This window comes from Palaemon carinicauda, chromosome 6, assembly GCF_036898095.1.
Source record: "Palaemon carinicauda isolate YSFRI2023 chromosome 6, ASM3689809v2, whole genome shotgun sequence".
NCBI lineage: Eukaryota > Metazoa > Arthropoda > Malacostraca > Decapoda > Palaemonidae > Palaemon > Palaemon carinicauda.
In genome coordinates, this window is record NC_090730.1 from 32,448,047 (window position 1) to 32,472,834 (window position 24,788).

The 24,788-nt window shown below is 36.5% G+C and overlaps 1 protein-coding gene across 2 annotated transcripts; it reads left to right on the forward strand.

Annotated features, from left to right (window-relative positions):
• Positions 1-610: 610 nt before the first annotated feature.
• LOC137642538 (retinol dehydrogenase 11-like) lies at positions 611-23,538 on the forward strand. 2 transcript variants are annotated; one of them, XM_068375178.1, is made up of 9 exons: positions 611-766; positions 5,640-5,786; positions 6,233-6,325; positions 8,191-8,315; positions 15,665-15,779; positions 16,349-16,543; positions 17,200-17,312; positions 22,883-22,972; positions 23,179-23,534. In XM_068375178.1, exons 2-9 carry the CDS (start codon positions 5,654-5,656, stop codon positions 23,290-23,292), a joined length of 978 nt encoding a protein of 325 aa, XP_068231279.1. In that variant the 5' UTR covers positions 611-766; positions 5,640-5,653; the 3' UTR covers positions 23,293-23,534. The 2 variants fall into 2 exon arrangements, with proteins under 2 accessions (XP_068231279.1, XP_068231278.1); XM_068375177.1 differs by having other exon boundaries at positions 630-788; positions 23,179-23,538.
• Positions 23,539-24,788: the final 1,250 nt, after the last annotated feature.

Below are 24,788 nucleotides of genomic sequence, written 5' to 3' on the forward strand. Positions count from 1 at the left end.
TTGATATGAGAGAGAGAGAGAGAGAGAGAGAGAGAGAGAGAGAGAGAGAGAGAGAGAGATGAGCATGACCATGAACTCTCCTACTGGTTTGTCACCGTATATATATATATATATATATATATATATATATATATATATATATATATATATATATATATATATATATATATATTCTTAGCGTGTATGTACTGTAGTTCTTTAGACCTCAATTGATTATGTAATGATTATAAGTGAAAGTTACCGGTAATGAAAGCATTATAACTTATATTGTGTTGATCACATAGTTATGTAAAATGTTCTTTTTTATAAAATAAGACTCAAATATTATAGTGATTGTTCTTATACATAATTATGAACTTGGGTGTTTTTATACAGAGTGAGTTACAGGCTACAAAGCAATGGTGACAATTGTTTATATAAAGATGTTGTCTTTTCGTTAGTTTCCTGTGGAGTAACACTTTTAATTCATACGTTTCTTGAATAAAGGTGGAATTCACCCATTCTTTTGAAAACTGTCATTTGTGAAGAAAAAAATGTGAGACGAAAATAGAACATGTTGTTTCAACTTCGGTGACTTTGAACAGCATTCTCTGTTATCGTACATCACTAACCTAACCAGTTCCCGGACAGTCGGGGTTTACCCAGTTACTCAGAGCATTGTGATGAGTGACAAGCAAGAATCCACAGCTTTATGTGTTTACTGAGTAAAAGCATTAGGAATAACAACACTCGGAGCAAAGTTTCATTCGTGTCACCAGGAATCAAGGTTAGTTTGGGCCACGGTCTAGGTATAGTATCTCAACCGCGGTTTGGGCAATATAGATTGGGTCTGTTCAACTTGACGGTGGAGGCGTATTATCTTTGACTTCACGAAGCACCCGTGCCTTCCACTTTACCCACTCCCTGGCTTACCCGCTGAATCAACGAAGAAACCTTTAATTTGCTTGCATTTAATCCATTGCATGGCGTGTTGTCATTATTCGCAGATGATACATGCATGATGTGTTTTCCAATATCCAGTATCTCATTTAGTATTCCAAACCTTGTTTTACTTTTACATACAATATAATTTCGATACACCCTCTGGTAACCAATTATAAGCCTTATGCTGTTGGAAATACTGTTTATTTCCGCTTGTTTGTTCAGTATTTTTTTGTATCATTACAACGCCTGAAAATCTAGTGATATCTGGCATCTATCACCCTTCATTCTCAAGGCTGTGAGACACAACAACAGTAGATTAGGCAAAGCAACTATTGCTGGTAAAATAAAACCCTTCTTTTAGTTATTTGACATTGTGATAACACCCCAGCAGTGAGGCTGTATAAGCCGATAAAGGCAAGGAGAGAGAGAGAGAGAGAGAGAGAGAGAGAGAGAGAGAGAGAGAGAGAAAGACTCGCTAACGATATAAACACTTGAACGTGAGTTCTGTTCATTACAATAAACAAGCACAAATTAAATCTATTATCGATATATAACTGTTTATAATGTCACGTGCAAAAATGATAACAATCATAACGTCATTAAACCAAATATTGTGTAATAAAAAGTTCTCGCATTTTACTGAAAACACTGAAGCGCTTTTATTCAAAACTGGCTTTTTTCCGCCTCAAATATTTGCTTAAATTCGAAAAATATTTTAACCATTTTGAAATTACAGATCTTAACGTATATATGTTTTTATAAGTTTTGCATTTCTTGTGTAATTAAGCTTGCTTGTATAAAGTGATAAATGATATTGCTAGAGAGAATTCAACTTAATAAAACACGAAATTCCGCATGACGTCACGGCTATTCATCTATTTATATTTTTATCTGATTGAGATTTTTGAAAAAAAAACTAAATGAATAAAAAAAATTAAGACCGCAATTTACATACGACGACGGACATACTGTACGTACATTGATGGACGGACAAGAAGCATACATAGTGACTTATGCTCGTATAGTGATGGCAATGGTAATATATTTGTACCCTGAAAATATCTAGTTACTGAGTAAAATAATCTTTTTAATTAATATTTTTGTGTTTAGAGGTGATTTGGGCCTTAAGCTTTCGATGTGTGTTAATTCTTTACTCATTCATTTGCTTACCTACAGTACATACTGTTTTTGGTGTTTTCTCTTCAAGTCCATTTTTATAACCAAGCAACTTGGTTTCGTAACTCTCTCTCTCTCTCTCTCTCTCTCTCTCTCTCTCTCTCTCTCTCTCTCTCAAGATTATAGAGATTTATAAACAAAATGTATTTGATTTTGGCACTGTTTGTAATAAAGATATTAGATTAGATTATATCCACTCGTATATTTGTGCCTTTATTTGAATGGTTATGTATTAGTTTAGGTAGCAGGTTAACCGGGGCACCAACCACCCGTTGAGATACTACTGCTAGAGAGTTATTGGGTACTTTGATTGTCCAAACAGTACTACGGCTCATATTCCCTATGCCTACACATTCACCGAATAGTCTGGCCTATTCTTTACATAGCCTCCTCTGTCCTCAGACACCTCTCAACACAGAAATTACCAAGGGAAATCATGCAGAAAAACTCTTGTTTGTGAATTACAATGATCAGGAGTAAAGGTCCCTGACGAGGTTATTGAATTCTTTGTGAAGATCTCTGTATATTTATTGACTAAGGCGATTAAAATAATGCTAGTAAAACGAAGAAGAGAAAGACCAAAATTGAAAATGATCGGGGAGATGCAACAAAAACAATAAAGTTAAGTATTTATATTTTAAGTAAATACTTTATACATTCTAAGACCTTCAATCAAGGAATAGTAAAAAAAAAAAAATGAAGGTTATTTCTGTTTGCATTAAGGTGTATAGAAATTCTTAGCATTCATAAAAGTTACAACCACAACCGTATCTCCTTCAATACTCGCTAATCAATTCACACTGCAGCACGAAGTCCATAGTAATATCATTTTATCAGCAAAATTATTTGGGCATTCTCGAAATTTCCTGATAACGGAAGTATCAGATTGAATAGTATAGAGCAAGAATTGCACAAAGGAAAAGCGACATTGAATATTTCTTTGAGGAAGAGTGAAGCCTTTTGGTCCCGCAGCGATTGTTGAGAGAACCGAAAAGGCTTGGCTATGCGGTTGGCTGGAGATGGGGAGTACTGCTCCAGTGTCAGGGTCAGTGGCCAGCATCAGCAAAAAGTAGGCCACAGTAGTGATGGGGAGACGAGAGGGAGCTAGTCCTCCGGCGGTCACCTATGTGCGATGTGGTTGTTAGGTGCTAACGGAGAGGCAAGGTGAATGCAAGAGAGCTTTATTCAACAAGACTACAAGGTTGTATACAGATAGTTGAGAGCAAGAATGACACAAATTTCAAACAGTATAAAACATGTGTTAACAAGCTTAAACAAGTTTCTATTATCAGTGAGGGAGGAGAGAATGAGGTAATAAAATAACAGTAATGTTACAGTGTATGAGAGTGTATGAAACATGTGCAGTACAGTCCACTACACACTGCATTTGCTGATTTTCTTTTAAATACTCAACTATTGCATATGTCAGAAAGCTAGGTTTTTTCTTATGTATGTTCCCTTGGAGCTGCAAGATTACTATCTGCATTCTAAATGCAGTGGACACCTTGCATAAAACTCACTTTCTACAAACAGATTAAATCCCTTGTTATAATCTTAACATGGCATCTCGAGACACGTATGCCTAAGAACTACAGTTACCGATTTTCTGCTGCCCTGAGTAAGATCAGATAATTCGCCACAGAAGAAGCACCATTTGTTTTCAAGAGGTCTCGGTCGGCAGGTGTGAGGTTTTTGCCTGTTGGCCCCGAATCCTTGCTCGCCCCAAGTGAACATCTTCCAAAAAGTGGTACATAATTGTCCAGAAGAAGACAGAAGTTTCATTCCCATTATCCCGGTGTTGCAGAGACGGTTTCCGGCTATTAAGGAGAGGATGGAACAGTTATCCCGGATCCTCCTACTCTGGTTTTGCAGTGAATTGGGGTTTATGGGTCTAGCCCAGGAAGTGTATCTTTGACCTCAAGATGCAGTCATTACAAAATACGTGGGCATTAGAGAGACTAATTGCGTGACTTATTGGGTCCTTTGACTGGCCAGACGGTACTACATTGGATCCCTCTCTCTGGTTATGGTTCATTTTCCCTTTGCCTACACATACACTGAATAGTCTGGCCTATTCTTTACATATTCTCCTCTGTCCTCACACACCTGACAACAATGAGATTACCAAACAATTCTTTTCTCAAGAGGTTAAATACTGTATTGTAATTGTTAAGGGGCTACTTTCCTCTTGGTAAGGGTAGAAGAGACTCTTTAGCTATGGTAAGTAACTCTTCTAGGAGAAGGACATTCCAAAATCAAACCATTGTTCTCTAGTCTTAGGTAGTGCCATAGCCTCTGTACCCTGGCCTTCCACTGTCTTAGATTAGAATTCTCTTGTTTGAGGGTACACTCGAGCACACTATTCTATCTTATTTTGCTTTCTCTAATTTTGTTAAAGTTTTTATACTTTATACATAAAATATGTATTTTAATGTTGATACTGTTTCTTAAATATTCTATTTTATTTGGTAATTACTTCTGTTATTTCCTTTCCTCACTGGGCTATTTTCCGTGTTGGAGCCCTTGGGCATATAGCATCCTGCTTTTCCAACTAGGGTTGGAGCTTGGCAAGTAATAATAATAATAAAAACAGTTAAAAGTGGCCCCTTATCCCCGTTAGGTTAGATATATTTTATTTTAAATTGGTGTCTGGCTTTAAACATTCAGACGTCTATGCGTGTGAAACTGGTTGTAAATTCGTGAGTTCATTGATTTGTAAATTTAGTTATGTTGGGTTTCATTTAATAGGCTGCTGACCACGTGCCTGACCTATAATATTATTCAAGATAAGTCAGAGACAATCAAATAGACATTTGGTGTAAAATTTCTGTATGTAATTATCTAACCCACTTATTGCTCAGTATTATCATTTATTGTCTAGTAACCGTCTATTATTCCAACTTTCAATTTCTGAGATATTTTTTTTTATCGTGTCCTTTTATTCCTTTATTGATACATCATCAACCCCCACCCCCCCCCCCCAAGCTTATTTACACAAAGGGCCTCGGTTAGATTTCGCCAGTCGTCTCTATCTTGAGCTTTTAAATTAATACTTCTCCATTCATCATCTCCTACTTCACGTTTCATAATCCTTAGCTATGTAGGCTTGGAGCGTCCAACTCTTCTAGTGCCTTGTGGAGCCCAGTTGAAAGAGTGGTGAACTAATCTCTCGTGTTGAGTACAAAGAACATGCCCAAATCATCTCCATCTACCCCTCAACATGATCTCCTCCACATATAGCACTCGAGTTATCTCTTATAGTTTCATTTCTAATTGTGTCCTGTGTCATTTAACTCCCAATATTCTACTGAGAGCTTTGTTCTTAAATCTATACTAAATCTGTTGGATATTGTTGAGGTATTTTAATTAACATTTTTAAGGTGATAAATATCAACAATTCTTCTTTAATAAAAGACGTTTATAAGTTTGACATTTTCAGTTCAAAACTTGGAATCACCCTACTAGTTACAAGTTGTATGTAATCGTTTAGGAAATTCTCTACTGATTGCTTTTATAGATCACGTGATCATGTCTTGCAGGTAATCATTTGACAATGTGGCTCTGGATCACTGGAATCATTTGCGTTATTGTGGCTGTTCGGGTCATATACAGAAGACAGTCTGGGGTCTGCACATCGAAGAAGTCGTTGGATGGCAAAACAGCCATAGTAACTGGCTCCTCTGCAGGTGTGTGACCTTCGACTCTCTTGATTTCATGTTGATTTATTCATCACTTCTTTCACGTCAAAGCTCATTAGAATTATTCGATTTTTATCCCCAAACTGAAAATCTGAGGACATTTTTGTCTTTTTGATTCCGGCTGGTGATCGTGTTCTTAAATAACCGTAGTTCCATTTAGTTCCCATTTTTTTTTGTATAGAATAATATTGATGGACATTTCAATATCGCGTCTTTATCTGTCTCAATTTGTCAATAATCATTACACCTGCAAAATCGTTTAAGTTATTACTGTGTACAAGATACTTAGATAATCCATGATTTTCAGACATTATTATGACTTTTTAATTATATTAAGGCTTGATTCTTTATTAGATTTTACCCCTTTGTCATAGATATCTACTTATGATGACTTAGTATAATGAAAAGTGATATAAGACTCCATTATCTTTCAGGTATTGGCAAAGAAACTGCCAGAGACCTTGCTCGCCAAGGGGCGCGTGTCATTCTTGCATGCAGAAATGTGCAAAAGGCACAGAAAGTAGCAGGTTTGTTGTAAACTCTTTGTTTTTTCAAGACATTTCAAATTTAAAACTAAAATAGATTACAGTGGTTCTATGTCCCTAAAACAAGCTTAGATAGGTGTTTCAGTAAAAAGAGGCATACTTAAGTCATGAATTTTGAGAAACACTACTCTTTTAAATGAAAAAGCTAGTTATGGACTGAGGAAGTCATACCCAGAGCGGCTGGGTCTTACCTTTCGTGAGACTTCAACTGAAGTTTATCTTTGATTAAAATGGCTGTTCAAAACGATACCAAAGTTTAACGACCTGAATGTAAAAAGGTCATAGTAGCAAAGCTCTTTAGCCCCAGAATGACCTTACTATTTTCAGTCAGTATGGATTATTTGAAAGTGTTATTGTTTCGTTACCAATTCCTTTAAAGTTTAGAATTTATATGTTGCCAGTTTCATCAGTTTTCCCCATTTTTTTTTCTACTTGCCAGTGAATTGTTTATGAGTCTTTTATGATAATGAAGACGAGCAATCAGAGATTTCTGACCTCCGCTAAAGGACAATAGAGTTGTCCATGCTAAAGGCTACTGGAGTTGTCCATGGCCTCAGATCCATCTTGGGCGGATATTTCGTCAAAATCCGTCAGTTTGTGTTGACGTTATCTTTAAAATGGTGAAAAATTCAAATCTGCATCTAGATCCAGATCCGGATCATCTCCTAAATTTGATGGGGCCGTCCATGACCTAAGATCTATCTGTGGTGAAAATTGTCAAAATCCAATGAGTAGTTTTGAAGTAATCCTGTCCATAGACGGACAGAAACACACGAGATTTTCGACCTCTGATGTATACACAAAACAAAAGCCATTCGATTTGCTTCTGATCCAGACTCCTGATCCTGATCCAGAATCCGGATCTGGATCATCACCAAAATTTATTGGAGTCCTCAGTGGCCTATGATCAATATGTGGTGACGATTTCGTCAATATCCATCAATTTGTTTTGATGTAATCTTTAAAATTATGAAAAAAGCAATTCCGGATCTAGAATCCGGATCCCGAACCGGATCATCTCCTAAAGTTAACGGAGTCGTCCATGGCCTAAATTCTATCTGTGGTGGAAATTTTCTCAAAACCTGATAATTTGTTTTTACATCATCTTTAAAATGGCGAAAAAGGCAAATCCGGATCTGAATCTAGAATCCTGATCTGGATCTAAAATCAGATCCAGATCTTAAGTCCAGATCGAGATCCAGATCATCTCTAAAACTTAAGGAGGTCGACCATGACCGAAGATATATCTGTGGGGAAAATTTCGTACAGATTCGCAAAGCATCTTTGACATAATCCTGTCCACAGACAGACACACAAATAAATAAATAAGCTGAGTTGATTTTATAACCTCTTTGGTGGAGGTTATAAAACTGGAGATTATTCGAATTTAATCAAATAGACTAATTCTATAGTCAAAAAAATTGTTATTCTTAAGTACCTGTAGATGTTTTTCATAATTCCTCTGCTAAGAGGTTATGAAATCGAGTCGGTTTATGTATTTATCTGTCTGTGTGCCTGTCTGTAGAAAGGATTATGTCAAAGCTACTCGTAGATATTAGATCATGGACGATCCCATCAAATTTTGGAGATGATTCGGATTTGCATTTTCGCCATCTTTAGTCAGCATATGAAAAGGGAATACACTGTCCGTAATCTTTAATTGAATATTACCGTAGATTCCTCTATGATCAGCATATGAAAAAATAAAAGTGTTTCATAGTAGATTTCAGTAAAATGTTGGCAATATTCGTTAGTGGAGGTCTGAAATCTATGATTGCTCTTGTTTTCATTATTCTCATGTAGCTATTGAAATTTAATTAAATTTTTTAATTAATGTCTTTCGAAAGATGACATCATTGGAACGACTGGAAATGGCCAAGTCTTCGTCAAGCAACTTGACACCTCGGACCTCGCCTCTGTCAGGAAGTTCGCCAAGGAAATTATCGACACTGAAAAGGAACTTCACATTCTGGTATGTTGCATCTGATTCTCTGAGTTAGTTGTCCATATAACTAAATAAACAAGAGATGCTGCAGAAAAAAGGCCTCAAACATATTCTTTCAAATGCAAACGTTTGTTAGTCTTCCATGCCAGTCCACTCCCGCAAACTTTCTTAGTTCGGCAATCCATTGTCTTCTCTTCTTTCCCCTGCTTCTTTTGCAATCTCTAGGAACTCATTCTGTTATTCTTAATTTCCTTTTATTACCTTATCATTCTCATTATACGTCCGGCCCATGTCCATTTTTTCTTCATCCATGTTGTTAGTATATACAGTAATCTACTTTACCTTGCTCTTGTACCCTTGTTGCTCCCTTTCTGTATTTTTATATTATTCCCAACATAATTCTTTCCATAGCTCTCGTAGTTATAACTAGGCTTTAGCAAGGTTGTAAGTTAATAATGCATAAGTTAAAACTAGGGTCATCTGATTAAATACTTTTCTTTTTAGAGAAACTGGAAATTTACATTTCATAATATAATTTTGTTTACCAAAAGCTTTCCATACCATGCTTACCCTTCTTTTAATTTTGGTCGCATGTCCTGGGGAACCACTGTCTGTTCCACGTACATAATTTATATTCATTAACAACCTCTAGAAGTTCGTTCATAACCGTTATTTGTTGTCTCTGTATTTTCATTGAATATTCTCCTAGCTTTACCCATAGTAATTTTAGTCCTACATTTCTGCTATCTCCATTCAAATCATCTATCATCTTTTACAATTCCATCCATGATTCATTAAACACAACTATGTCATCTGCGAATCTCAAGATGTTAGGGTATTCCCCAATAATGATAATTCCTAAATTTTCGCAACCTAAATTTCTAAAGACTTCTAGGCATGCAGTGAATGATTTAGAAAAGATGGGGTCTCCCTGTTTAACTCCATTCTCAATCTGAATTTTCTCACTGTCATGTATATGAACATCAGGCAAGTATAGAAATAAGTTTTACTCTAAAAATTCCATTTATTTCTATGAGCTTCCTATGAAGATATCTTTTAAGTGTTCTAACATAAGATTCATGTATTCCTTTTCTTTGAGGGGCTTAAAGTTCTGCTAAAGTTTTGAAAGAATCAAAAGCTTTCTCATAATGTATGAATATCATAAATAGTGGTTTGTCATAATCTGTAGACTTTTCCATTAGTTGGTTAGTTACATGGATATAGTCAGTTGTTGAATATTCACTTCTAAAGCCAACCTGCTTTCTTGGTTGATTAATTCAAGCTGTTTTTCTATTTGATGTACTACAATCTTTGTAAATATCCTTACGTATTATATATATATATATATATATATATATATATATATATATATATATATATATATATATATATATATATATATATATATATATTCTTTGTCTGCATCTTTTCCCACTTTTATGTGGGGTCGATGTTTCTGGCCAGTGTTCTCCATCTACCTCTGTCCCACACATAATCATCGGTTAATCCCTTTGATCGAAGGTTTTGGCTAATTTTTCATGGCCGGATGTCTTTCCTGCCGCTAACCCTCCCCATTTACCCGGGCTTGGAACCGGCACCAAGTTGAGGCTGGCTTGCCCCTCTCAGTGCCTGGGTTATATATATATATATATATATATATATATATATATATATATATATATATATATATATATATGTGTGTGTGTGTGTGTGTGTGTGTGTGTGTGTGTGTGTGTGTGTTTGTTTGTGTGTAAATAGTGGTACAATTGTTTGTGGATGTGTGTGTAGATATATTGTATATCATATCTATCTTTTATTACCGCCCACCTTCACCAGTTCGCAGTGGCCAGCATGGGGATGAAAACTGGCCAAACCCCAGACATGAATAAAACCACCCCATCTCGTGTCCTAGTCCCCAGCGGCAGTGGAACAACTGCCCAAGGTGGCGGGCAGTCACGCCCCATTGCAGGATGTGCTATAAATCTCTGGACTAGACCAGGCCACCATTGGAAACTGAACCTTGTAACATACAGTGTCAGGACCCTGTTTAGAGAAGATCTTGCTCTGTTACTATAAGAACTGAAAGACATAATTTAAGATATAATAAGTATAAGCTAAAAATCATTCAAACATATGCACCAACAATATCCCATACAATGTAATAAAGAAATACATTTTATGAAGATCTGGAGATATCCATGGAAAAACATAAGGCTCAATTTACGTTTGCTTTTGGCATTTTCATTGCTAAAGTATGCCAAAAGAAGAGAGGAAAATCAGCAAAGGGAAATTTGGAATAGGCACAAGAAATGACAGACATGCTTGTAGAATTTGTCGAAAAATACAAGCTTAAAATCATGAACACTATTTGTGATAAATGGTCATGGAGGAGCCAAAATGATAAAATGGATTTTATTCTAAGTTAAAATCTTTAATTAGAGATGTAAACTTGTTAAATAAGGTAAAGTTGCGCGACCATAGAATGGTGACAAGCAAAATTTCTCTAGATGTAAGAAAAGAGAAAAAACTTATCTTAAGAAAAAACTAAACGCTCTTCTAATAAGAGAAAAATCTGATGTGTTTTGTTTAGCAATACAAAATAGGTACTCCCAGATACATGATGAAATGGAAACAAATAAAGACGAAATAAACAGCAGTTTAACCCTGGATAGGTACGGTGGGTCGTTTGCGACCCCGAGCGTCAAAAAAAAACAGGTTTTTCTCACGTGACTCACCCCTGTGACTGAATTTGTGGGTGATCGACCTGCAGGAGGTGTCTCCCCTACACGCTCTAGTAGTGTCCAGATGTGCATTGCTGTAGCTGTACTCCTTCCCCGATTTCTGAGACGCGTCGGGGTCGTTCGCGTCCGAGTTTACCCTTCTGAGGTAGTTTGCATAATTATCAAAGTTATTACGTATTATGAAATTGTCGTAGAATGGTGCAACTTGTATAGGTTATCAGTTGTGGAAAGTCTTGGTGGATTGTTTGGCTACCATGTGCATGTTTTTTTTTTTAGTTAAAATGTCGTTCATCACCACGAGGACCATTTTACCGCGAGTGCCCCTTTTTCATTTTTTTTCATTTTTTTGCCAAGTCATTTTTCCGTAAGATATTGCCAAATAGTGTCGTAAAACTTTTGCTTGTTTAGTGTTGGAAAGTGTGTCTAGATGATCTGGCTACCCATGCATGACTTTGTTTTTGTCAGATACGACGTAGTTATTGGTATATTGGGTATTTAACTGCGGTTACCAATTTCTGTTTTTTTTTCAATATTTGTAAAAATTACTACGTAGTAAGGAATTGCCGTATATTATTCATTTTTTTTTCATGTTTATGTGTTAGAAAGTGTGCCTTGATAGTTGGGCTAACACGTGCATGTCTTTTTTTTTATCTGAGATGTCGTATATTAGAATGTCGGGCATTTTACCGCGAGTGTCCCTTTTTAATTTTTTTCAATTTTTTTGCCAAGTCATTTTTCCGTAAGATATTGCGAAATAGTGTCGTAAAACTTTTGCTTTTTTAATGTTGGAAAGTGTGTCTAGATGATCTGGCTACCCATGCGTGATTTTGTTTTTGTCAGATACGACGTAGTTATTGGTATATTGGGTATTTAACTGCGGTTGCCAATTTCTGTTTTTTTTTCAATATTTGTAAAAATTTACTACGTAGTAAGGAATTGCCGTATATTATTGATTTTTTTTTTATGTTTATGTGTTAGAAAGTGTGCCTTGATGGTTGGGCTAACACGTGCATGTCTTTTTTTTTTATCTGAGATGCCGTATATTAGAATGTTGGGCATTTTTCCGCGAGTGCCCCTTTTTTTTTTTTTTTGCATTTTTTTGCTTAGTCATGTTACCGTAAGGAATTGGCAAGTAGTGTCGCAAAACTTATATTTTTATAGTGTTGGAAAGTGTTTCTAGATGATCTGGCTACCCATGCCTATTTTTTTTTTAGCCAGATATGGCGTATATATAAGTATGTGTTCGATTTTCCTGTGATTGCCATTTTTTCGTTTTTTCCCATTTCTTTCAAAATTACTACGTACTAAGGAACTATCACAGAGTAATATTTCATTTATATGTTTATTTGTCGGAAAATATGCCTTGATGGTTTGCCTAGCACGTGGCTGAAATTTTTTTTTTCTGAAATGCCGTATATTAGAATGGCCATTTTTCCACGAGTGCCCCTTTTTATTTGTTTTGCATTTTTTTGCTTAGTCATGTTACCGTAAGGAATTGGCAAGTAGTGTCGCAAAACTTATATTTTTATAGTGTTGGAAAGTGTTTCTAGATGATCTGGCTACCCATGCCTATCTTTTTTTTAGCCAGATATGGCGTATATATAGGTATGTGTTCGATTTTCCGGTGATTGCCATTTTTTCGTTTTTTCCCAATTCTTTCAAAATTACTACGTACTAAGGAACTATCACAGAGTAATGATTCCTCTAGATGTTTATTTGTCGGAAAATTTTGTTTACTTTTTTTTTGATTGAATATCATCAAATTTTTTTAGCTAAAATATTGTTTTACATTTTTTTTTCGATTTTATTTCCCTTCAAAAAAATTTTTTTGGGTCAGAATTTTAATTTTATAGTCGTAAAATAATCGACAATTATCCAGCAACCCACCATACAATTTTTATGCATATCCAATAATAATTAGATTAGTAAATAACACCTTGAAATTGACATACCCTTCCTACATTTCAAGTGGCAGATTAGGGAGTCTGAGTCAGTGTGGTTGGCGGCCATTTTGTGGACATATCCGAAGCGTAAGCTGCCCTATCTATATATATTCTTGTTCCCTATAGAATTTGTGATATTTTGGTATATTTTTACCTGCATAAATATCATATTATATATTAAATATATGTATTTTTTTACGAAATTTCCAAGTACTCAAAAAATTACCTTTAGATATGGCCCCTGATATAAATGTAATTTACAAAATAATGAAGATTTTTTTACATATTTCTATTTTAGGATAACATATGTTTATTCCCTAAAAAAATTAGCCACTTCCTATTTCATTTGGGTACCCAAAAAAATTCATGAAATTTGGACAATTTGTTTTGGCCAAAAAAAGTTACCCTTTTTTTCTCATTTCAGATCTTCACCTCCATGGGTCTGACTTCATCCAAAATACATCAAGATGTGTCCTAAATATTCAAGAATCAATTCCTAAAAGGATTTGTGTATATATGTATAAACTTTTTTTTTATGAATTTTTATGTCAGGTCTTTTTTTTTTTTCTACTTAATTTTTTAAAATATTTATAATAAATAGTTTTTCTGCAGATGAGTAGTATTTATCTTTACAGTTGTTTTAAGCATTCATTGAAGTTTTTTTTGGCAAAAGAAAAAAGGAGGTTACTGCAAAAACTGATTTTTCAAGAATTTTTTTTGGCGTCGGGGTCGTTCGCGTCCGAGTATACCCTTAAAGGGGTGTCCGAGGACCGTACCTATCCAGGGTTAACAAGGTTTGTTTTGGAATCGGCACTAGAGATCGGTAGAAAGTTCCTAAACAATATCAAGGAAAGCTATCAGACCAAAAATGTAATAAAGAAAAGATTTGAAATGAAGGCAAAATCCAATAAAATAAACAGAACTATCCAAAACAATAAACAAACTAAAAACCCAAGACGTTTGTAAATACGATCGGATAAAAATTGCGGAAACACTAAAGAAAGGAAGACTTATCAAATTGATGAATACTTGGAATATGGCACCAACAGATGTTTGCTTTAAAAGATGAAAATGGAAATATTATCAACAATGGAGGTGGAGTGATAGAAATTAAAGAGGATTTTTTATATAATGCTATATAACTGTTATATAAGAAATAACTTTGCTAATAGAAATAATGAAATACCTGAGCCGGTACCAAAAGTAACATTAGAAGTAAAGAAAGCATTAAAAGTTGAAAAAAGAGAAAACTTCAAAGTAATAAAACTGACTGAACTTTACACAAAATATCTGCAAGTGTTCTATACCTACAGCTTGGAAAATATTATCATTATACTATTTCACAAAAAAAGAAACATAAAAGACCTGAAGAATTATCACCCAATACGTTTACTCAGTAATATACAAAATATTTACAGAAATCATATTGGACTGAATAGAAAGACAGCTAGACTTTAATCAAACACGAGAGAAGGCAGGATTTCTAATGCATAATTTAACACGGGAGGGAAGATTTGATAAAATGCTTTTCTTTTTAGAGAAGGGGGCATTTTTCTTTTCATATTCCAATTTTGTTTACGAAAGGCTCATGATTCCATGATTATCCTTCTTATAATTTCAATCTCTTGTCCTTGGGAAACACGCACGGTCTGTCTTAAGTATGTATATTCATTAACCATCTCTAGCGGTTCTTCCATAGGCTTTATTTATTGTCTGCATTTTGTTTAACGCTATCTTAGTTTTACTCATATTGATTTTTAGTCCTACATGTCTGCTGTCTCTTTTTAAATCTTCTGTTATCTTTTGCAATTCCTCCCTCGAATCACTAAATAGAACTATGTCATCTAGATATCTAAATTTGGTAAGGTATTCCCGAATCATTTTAATGTCCAAATTTCCCAAACTAAATTCCTAAAAACTTTGGCTAGGCACAATGTAAATAATTTAGGAGGGATGGGATCTCCTTATTCAACTCCTTTCTCAATCGGAATTTTCTCACTATCTTTATGTAGGTTTAGGTTTTCTGTAGTACCCGTATAAATATCTTAAAGTGTTTTAATATAAGATTAACCTACTCTGTGTTTTTGAAGGGCTTTCATTACCGCTGAAGTTTTGACAGAATCAAAAGTTTTCTCATACTCTACAAATGCCACGCATAGTGGTTTGTTATATTTAGTGTATTTTTTCATTTAGCGTGGATATGGTCAGTTATTGAATACCAGATTGTAAAACCTCCCTGCTTTCTTTGTTGAGAAAAGTCTAGATGTGTTTCTGTTCGGCCAAAAAGTATCTTTGTAAATATCTTTATTACGAAGAGTAAAGTCATTGGGCGGTAATTTTGTCAGGTCTTTTGTCTCAATATTTGTAAATTAATGTAATGGTAAAGGTTTTCTTAGCTGTAGGTATATTACAGACACATACACATACATACACACACATATATAGTATATATATAATATATATGTATATATATATATATATATATATATATATATATATATATATATATATATATCACTGTACCTTCATAAGTTTTATGTATGCCCTTTATATGTTAAATAATTTCATGTTTTGAATTTTCCCAAAAGCAAATATAAAATTTACGAATAATAATAATGGTTATAATAATGATAGTGGTTAGTGAATAGGATTTTATTATTATCCCAATAGTTTACTTTTCCTCTACAAACAGGTGAATAATGCTGGAACATTATCTGCATCAGTGAAAACTCTAACTTCAGATGGTCTGGAATTGACGATGGCAACCAATCACTTCGGGCACTTCCTTCTGACCAACATGCTTTTAGGTCAGTGGCTATGGCTATTCAAAAAGGGAAATTTGTCTAAAGAGACGAAGGGATTCTGGTCGTGTTGAATTTGAACAAATTAGTTGAATAGACTCTTTCTTGACAGAAGAATTTTGAAATATTTATTTTCGGTCGTAGATTTTACATATTGCTATTTTTTACATATTTGGATAAACTGGTGGTATTGTTTTTTTTTTCTTTTTCTTTTTTTTTTCTACATTATTTATGAAAAATGATTTACATTTATCAAATCTAAACTACAGTTTCAGATTCAAAACACATAACTGAAGCTTTAAATTCTAATTTTCAAGAATTGATAATCAATGCATATTTTCATGACTAAAGGGCTTTTTTTATTCAGTTTAAAAGCACAAGATAAAATTTCTATTGAGGTTTGATAGGGTTGGATTTAGGATGTATGCAAATGATATAAATTTCCTTCATGGAGAGAATGGAAGGTCTATAAAAGTAATAGATTTTTAATATTCATCATAGATAAACTACCGTATACACTTCTTATGTAATTTAGTTGGAATTATTTTTTCAATAATGCCTCATAACCATTGCAGATCTTCTGAAGAAAAGTGCCCCAAGCAGGGTCGTCAATGTCTCCTCAAATGGTCATTACTTTTGTAAGAATTTTGTGGTTGATGACCTGAATTACGAAAAGAGACCCTTTCCTGGCTCCATTGCAAGTTACGGACAAACCAAATTAGCTAATATTCTCTTCACTGTAGAACTGGCAGAGAGGATGAAAGGAACAGGTAAGGACGTTGGAACTAAATGCCAATACCATTTCATTATATATCTGCTGGATGCCTGGTGTTAGTGAAGTCATTGCACCTCCCTTGGTGCACTGTAGGAATAGATAAAAAGGAGTTGAAGTGTCCCTGTCGCCTCTATGCACCTCCCTGCTGGCTTTCTATTTCAACCTCTTTCTCGCTTTCTTTATTTCTTCTTTCAGTCGAACCTCTTTCAACTTTTGGTGCACGTAGTTACTTCGGGACTTTCCCTCAGTTCCTCCTCGGCGCTGATTGGCCTCCCCGCCCCTATTACCAGGTCTCTTGGTCCTGAATTCATAGTTATATATTCTATCATTACCATATGAAATAAAGAAAGACAACTCAGCTAATTAACTTGATTTTGTATTTATATTTAGGTTCTTTAATGGATAATGCCAATTGATAAGGGAACCTAATCTAACCTAAACTTGTAAAAAACATTATTTACTTTTTCAGTCAGTCTGCAGATTTAGCAACAGGTATTCTTAAAAGAAAACTTTGACCTTGAAGCCATGTAATAACTCGAACATCAGTAATCCTTCTTTTCTTTTTGTGTTGGAATATAATCATATGAAATATTTCAGGTAATACTGAATTTTCCGAAGTATTTAATCACTGTTTCTAATTCTTGCCGGTAGGGGTGACAACAAACAGTATTCATCCTGGAGCTGTGAACACTGAAATCTTTCTTAAGACTAATTACAAGATAACCGGTCTTGTGGTTGGATTTATCTTCAAACTGATGGCAAAGGTGAAGCTAACGTTTTTCTATTTTCTTAGGTAGATCTTCCCTATGTAAGGAATGATTAAATAGTTTTCCAAGCATTAGATTTGATTTAAAAGCTCAAAATAAGTTTATGAATTTGCAACATAATCAGGATTGTTCGTATACTGTTTTACTGATATTTGGGATCATTTTAATGGTAGAAAAAATTAAAAGTAGATACCAAATTCAACTTTAAATTTTCCCAAGTATTTTAAGACCGCATGAATTAATGTGGACATCACATGTAGTGTAAAGTATTTCAATTCTTACTGATAAAGTAGTGATGCTTCATCTCCCTAGGTTCCAAGATCTCTTAGTTTTATTCGAATTGTGTGATATAGGAGTCAGGATACAGTGCTATATTTCCAAAGGCTGCCATATTAGTTATTTCAAATATCAGTTTTATCCTTCTCCAACTATTAGCCATCAATACTAATTGTATATAGCAACTCTATTGCTCTCGGCATTAGGTTGGTTGATGAATACTGGAACACTTGCTGGAATGTAAAATTATTGTGTATTCTTTCTAGTGTTCTCAAAGTCAGCTTCCTTAAAGCCACCTCCTTGCCTTTTCATTTTTCTTTCTAAGCATCTGAAACAATCAAAAGTTTTCTACAAGTAATCAGGAGCTGATTTTACGATGCTTGCTTACCAGAATGCATGAAATATTACAGGAGTTTTGGCTCAAGATAAATAGAAGAAACACAGAGATGATGAGAATGTAATATGCAATGGAAGATGAAATACCATTGGAAGGAAAAAGGATGAATGAGTTAAGCCCTGTCCACACGATCGAGCATGCCCGACAGGCAAACAGTGATACCAGACCTCAATAGGTAGTGAGAATGAGAGTTGATGACGTCAGAAGTGGAAAACAAGAGACAGGGATCTGGCAGCACTGTTTGTTGCCAGATCCTTGCCTGTGGTTTTCCCACTTCTGACATCATCACCCCTCATTCTCACTACCAATTGAGGTCTGGTATCACTGTTTGCCCATCGGGCATGCTCAATCGTGTGGACAGGGCTTTAGAATAATTTTATTATTTAGGAACTAGTGTGATCTCTAATGCAGTGTCTTTAAAAATGGCTAGGCTAAGTAAAATTTGGAAATCATATTTCCTGGAATTATATATAAAATTGAGGTTACAGTATATATCAGTCTAGTTATGTCTGTATAAATACAAGGCAACCCTTATTGAAGTAAGTTCTTGCCTTAAAAACAAAACTCCAGAACCGATCAATATGTGGTATAGTTAATGGGGAACTAATCCACAATTTACCAAATTCAAGTATTTGATTGTGTTTCCCGTTACCTTTGATTCTTTACTTTGTTTAGTACAAAACTTAACAACAGAGTCTAATTTTGTTTGTGTCGTCAGAAATTATGGTATTACCACCATATGCTTATATTATTTTGTTTAACTCTATCGATACACTTTTCTCGTTTGGGTGTCAGCTATTGTCCAGGATCTTTATATTTGGGATACTATCATGTGTGTAATAGCCAACCGTTGTGATACTACCGTTAGAGAGTTATTGGGTCCTTTGCCTGACCAGACGGTATTACATTGGAGCACTCTCTCTGGCTACGGCTCATTTTTACTTTGCCTACACATGCACCGAATAGTCTGGTCTATTCATTCCACATTCTCCTCTGTCCTCATATACCTGACAACACTGAGATTACCAAAAAATTCTTCTTTGCCAAAGTTGTTAATTACTGCACTGCAATGGCGTAGTGGCTGCATTCCTGTTGGTAAGGGTAAAAGAGACTCTCTAGCTATGGTAAGCAGCTCTTCTATGAGAAAGACACTCCAAAATTAAACCATTGTTCTTTAGTCATGGGTAGTGCCATGGCCTTCCACTGTCTTGGGTTAGAGTTCTCTAGCTTGAGGGTGCACTCGGGCACGCTGTGCTATTTTATTTATGTCTCTTCCTCTTGTCTTATTTTGAGTTTTTATAGTTTATATATGAAAGATCGAATTTAATGTTGCTGTTCTTAAAGTAATTTATTTTAATTATAACTTCCGAAGGTAGCATGGAGTAGTAGAAAAATAGACACTATGATTGATGGTTAAGCAACTGTTATACTTGTGTTTAGTTTCCTTCTTCGTAATCACCATTTGGACTCAGGACACCAGCCATATACTTGTACTACAGAGATGAAGAAGAGATGGCCACCTCAGAACATAAATGTCGTCATGGTTGCAGAAAAAAGTTTGCCATGCAACTTTTCCACATTTTAACAAGGAGAAAGCTACTAATTGCTTAGGATTGGTTTGAATGAGTAACTGGTTATAGTTACTCAATGTGTCACAAATAAAAATTTAACCATTCACATTATCGTAAACCCTACCTCACACAAACAGAGAGAGAGAGAGAGAGAGAGAGAGAGAGAGAGAGAGAGAGAGATGGGCCGATCAATTCATAAATAAACCAGTCAACTGGCCGGTAGCAACCGAGCGCATCATTAAATGTATACAACAAAAAGAATTATTGGATAGAAAGATAAAAAGATGATAGAAAATAAGTTTAAACGGAAATAACTTTCAGACATAGAGAGAAGGGACGGAGAGGGCAGGTGAGGGAAGGAGGGAAAGGGAAGGGGGAAGAAGAGTGTGAGGGCCCGAGAGAAGGTTGTGAACTCAAAGGCAGAGTGAAAGCAACTGAGGTAATTTATTATAGAAAACACTACTTTATATACAAAACCTCAAGGCAACAGGAAATTACATGTTCGAGAAACAGACAATGTTACATAGGAGAAACGCAGACATGTTTATTCTGGTTCTTTTTAGTGCGAGGGAAGAGCAAAGATACAAGCATAATATATAATGAACTATGTACGATCTTGGGACACACGGTTGGTACATGGCTCCCCCCCCCCCCCACAAAAATGACATACGGTACATGTTAAATAGGGCGCCCTGATCTAGAGAGGCGAACTGTAGGCGGGTCATCTGGCAGAAGATAAGCAGGTTTTAGACGATTAATGGAGACCCAGTCTTCTTTGCCACAAATGTTTAGTAGGAATGCTTTCGGACTGCGGCGGATCACAAGGAAAAGGCCTGTGTAAGGGGGCGTTAGTGGTGGCTTGGTAGTGTCGTTGCGCAGGAAGACGAGCGTTGCAGAGTGCAAGTCTGTTGGCATGTGATGCTTCGCTGAGGGCTTGTAAGTCTGGCGGCATGGAGTAAATTTTCCCACAACGTGACGTATGCGCTGGAGATCATCGGAGGATGTTGTAGAAGAAAAAAATCCGGCAGGGACGACCAACGGGTCGCCATACACCATTTCAGCTGCCGAGACGTCGAGGGCGTCTTTAGGAGTGGTCCTTAGTCCCAGGAGGACCCAGGGAAGCTGAGTAAACCAGTTGCAATCCTTGCAGCGGGGCATCAAAGCTGCTTTGAGGGTGCAATGAAAACGTTCAACCATTCCATAGGCAGCCGGGTTGTAGGCCGTTGTGTGATGTAGGGTGATGCCCAGGAGATTCGCTAATGATGTCCACAATTGAAAGGTGAAAGTGGTTCCCCTGTCGGAAGTAATATGCTCAGGGATACCAAATCTTGCAATCCATCCAGAGGCGGACGTTGCAGTTTCCATGGGAATGGCTTCAGGCCAACGAGTGGAGCGGTCGATGACGGTAAACAGGTAACGATGTCCTTGTGATGTGGGTAGGGGGCCTACAACGTCGACATAAATGTGTGCGAAACGACGCTTAGGTTGAGAAAAGGTGCCCACTCCGGAATCCGTGTGTCGATGTACTTTGGAAGTTTGGCAAGAAGTACAGGCGCGGACCCAATCCTTAGCATCCTTAGAAATGCCGTGCCAAATGAACTTTGCCTTCAGCAGCTGTGCAGTAGAATGGCACGAGGGATGTGAAAGGCCGTGAATGAAATCAAACACCTGCCGTCGCATGGGAGCAGGAATCCAAGGTCGCGGTCTACCAGTACTGACGTCACAGAGGAGGGTGGTGTTGGAGTCTTCGAGGGGAAAGTCTTCCCAACGGAGGGACGTGCAGGATGTCCTACATGCTTGATACTCTGGATCCTGTCGTTGGGCTTCAGCCAGGGCGTTGTAATCCAATCCCAGTTGAATGGCAGCCAACATGTTTCTTGACAGGGCATCAGCAACGGGATTCACTTTCCCAGGGGCATATTGAAGGGTGCAATTGTATTCAGCCACAGCGGAGAGATGTCAGCGTTGCCGGGCGGACCAAGCATCAGACTGTCGAGTAAAGGCATGCACCAGAGGCATGTGGTCTGTGCGAATGATGAAGGGCGTACCTTCTAAGAAATGGCGAAAGTGGCGGACAGCCAAGTGCACTGCCAGCAATTCTCGATCGAAGGTAGAATAACCCGATTCTGCCTTGGACAGTTTTCTGCTGAAGAAGGCCAATAGGCGGGGCGAGCCGTTGACCACCTGCTCGAGTATTGCACCAATAGCGACGTCGCTGGCATCCGTGGAGAGAAGGAGAGGGGCATATGGGATAGGAAAAGTGAGAGCCGCAGCAGTTGATAGGGCCTTCTTTGCATTGCAGAAGGCTGCTTCTTGAAGGGGACCCCACTTCAGGTCCTTTGGCTTGCCCTTGAGGGAGGCGTAGAGGGGAGTAAGAGTGGCGGCAATGGCTGGCAGAAAACGGTGATAATAGTTGATCATGCCCAAGAATTCCTGCAGATCGGTCAAGCACGATGCGCAGGTGCCGGAGGTGTTCCTCTTTTGAGGAGGAGAACACAAGTATGTCGTCCACATAACATACACAGAAAGGGAGGTCCCCTAAGATGCCATCCATTAGACGTTGAAACGTGGCCCCAGCATTACGAAGGCCAAAACAGGAGTAATTGAAGGTGTATGTAACAAACGGAGTGGTGATGGCAGTCTTGGGGATGTCTTCTAGGTTCATAGGCACCTGATAATACCCCTTCAGGAGGTCGAGTGTAGAGAAAACCTTTGCTTTGTGCAGGTAGGAGGTCACTCCGGGGTCACCAATGTGACGGGCCGAGAGAAGGTTGTGAAATCAAAGGCAGTGTGAAAACAACTGAGTTAATTTATTATAGAACACTCTCCTTTATATACAAAACCTCAAGGCAACAGGAAATTACATGTTCGAGAAACAGACAATGTTACATAGGAGAAACGCAGACATGTTTATTCTGGTTCTTTTTAGTGCAATGGAAGAGCGAAGATACAAGCATAATATATACAAAATGAATTATGTACGATCGTGTGACACACGGTTGGTACAAGAGGAATCGAGGTTGAGGGAGACGGTAAGGGGAGTTTCTTTTTATAGTGTTTTGTTCGTATCCATTTCTTGGTAATCGAGTTTTTGCCTCTTGCTACAGGGAAAAGTGTCTCATTTCTTTACCATTAAATGATTCATGATAATCTTATAAATTACCACACAGGGTGTAATATACTATAGCAAAATCTACTGATACGAGTATTCGCTACAGTTGTTTACTGCCTGTGAATCCTACGGCAGTGCTCTTGGTTTAAAAATGCCTCGTAGCTGTTGAAGTCATCTTCTTTTAAAAGGTATTTTGCTTTTTCATTTGCAGGACGAGGCGCTTGGTGCTCAAACTACCATCCACTTGGCGGTGTCAGATGATGTGGAAAATATCTCTGGAGAATACTTTGCTGATTGCAAGGTAATACATTTGCTTTTTTCTTCTCTAGTGACACATTTTTGTTTATTTCATCCAATCGTAAACTTTAATTCATCATCCTTTTTACATTAAAGATTTGAACATACAAACACTCCAAATAACTGTCATTAAGGTAAATTATATTTCTTTTTATTACAGGATTTTTGAAATCTTTTTATTCAATAATTCGTTTATTTATCAATTTCTAGATCGCAAAAAGATCAGAACAGGCCAAAGATCGTGGATTGGCCAAGAAACTTTGGGAGGTGAGTGAAATGGCAGTAAGTCTTACTCAGGAGGACCTCCATTACGCCGGAAAGTAGAAATTCCAGGGCAAGAATTAAAATATTTTAAACAACTTCATGAATTTTTAGTTATCACAGACGTGTCTTACTAAAGATATGCTAAAATAATCTCAAATTGTGTTTCCTGATATGTCTTCGACTATTTTTAATGAATCTTTCACAATAAGCTTTTTTACAACATCATTTATTTTGTTTCGTACACTAACATCCGTTTGAAAGATGGACTGCACTGTACCCTGTCATATCCAGTCGACGGCATTTTGACTTTATATATTTTTATAATCAAAAATTTAAAACCGTTTGTAAGTGATAGGTTCCTTCTTGGTGCCTCCACGGATCAGTCAAACTAATTATTACAAAAAACATCTTGGTCTTCATCAGCTTCAGGTATATTATTTTATTGTTATTATTATTATTTGCTAAGCGACAACCCTAGTAGGAAAAGCAGGATGCTATAAGCCCAGGGACTCCAAGAGGGAAAATAGCTCAATGAGGAAAGGAAACGAAGAAAAATAAAATATTTTAAGAAGAGCAACATTAAAAAAAAATATCTCCTACATAAACTTTAAAAACTTCAACAAAACAAGAGGAAGCTAATTAAGGTAGAATAGTGTGCCCGCGTGCACCCTCAAGCAAGAGAACTCTAACCCAAGACATTGGAAGACCATGCACCTGCCTGTATTTACTATTAGAAGCAAGGGCCTGTCGGTGAATCATGCAATGAGTCACTGTAACCTCAAGACACCAAATGCGATTTTGAACCTAACATGGCAGGTGCCCTGTCAGTACACGCTACACATACATTCTTCCAAGATAGGCCTAACTTCTTCTTCTTCTTCTTTGTCTGCATCTTTTTCCCACTTCCATGTGGGGTAAAGATGCAGACAAAGAAGAATAATAATTAGTTACGTCTTTCATTATAGCTTCACCTTTGGTGATAGTTTCAAGTGATAGTTTCCTCATTAAATATTCACTCATAAACGTATCTAGTAAATATAAGAAAATGTGAAAAACCTGAAACATCTAACAGCCAGCATCTTTTACCTCCCTGATCACCTGTTCTCTTATATCAATATACATTTCTTCAATGCATCTTGATACTGTGCAGTCAGGGAGTGATATATATATATATATATATATATATATATATATATATGTGTGTGTGTGTGTGTGTGTGTGTGTGTGTGTGTGTGTGTGGAGTGACTTCGACGTGTTTTCGTATTTTCAGTTACTTCAGATTTTCCGGTGTGAACCCTCTGTCTCTGTTTGGGAAACAAGAGAGAGAGAGAGAGAGAGAGAGAGAGAGAGAGAGAGAGAGAGAGAGAGAGAGAGAGCTGAGTGGGTATTCAAGTACAGACAAAAAATTAAGAAATAGCCAACACACACACACACACGCACGCATACACACATACACACACATATATATACATATATATATACATATACATATATATATATATATATATATATATATATATATATATATATATATATATATATATATATGTGTATGT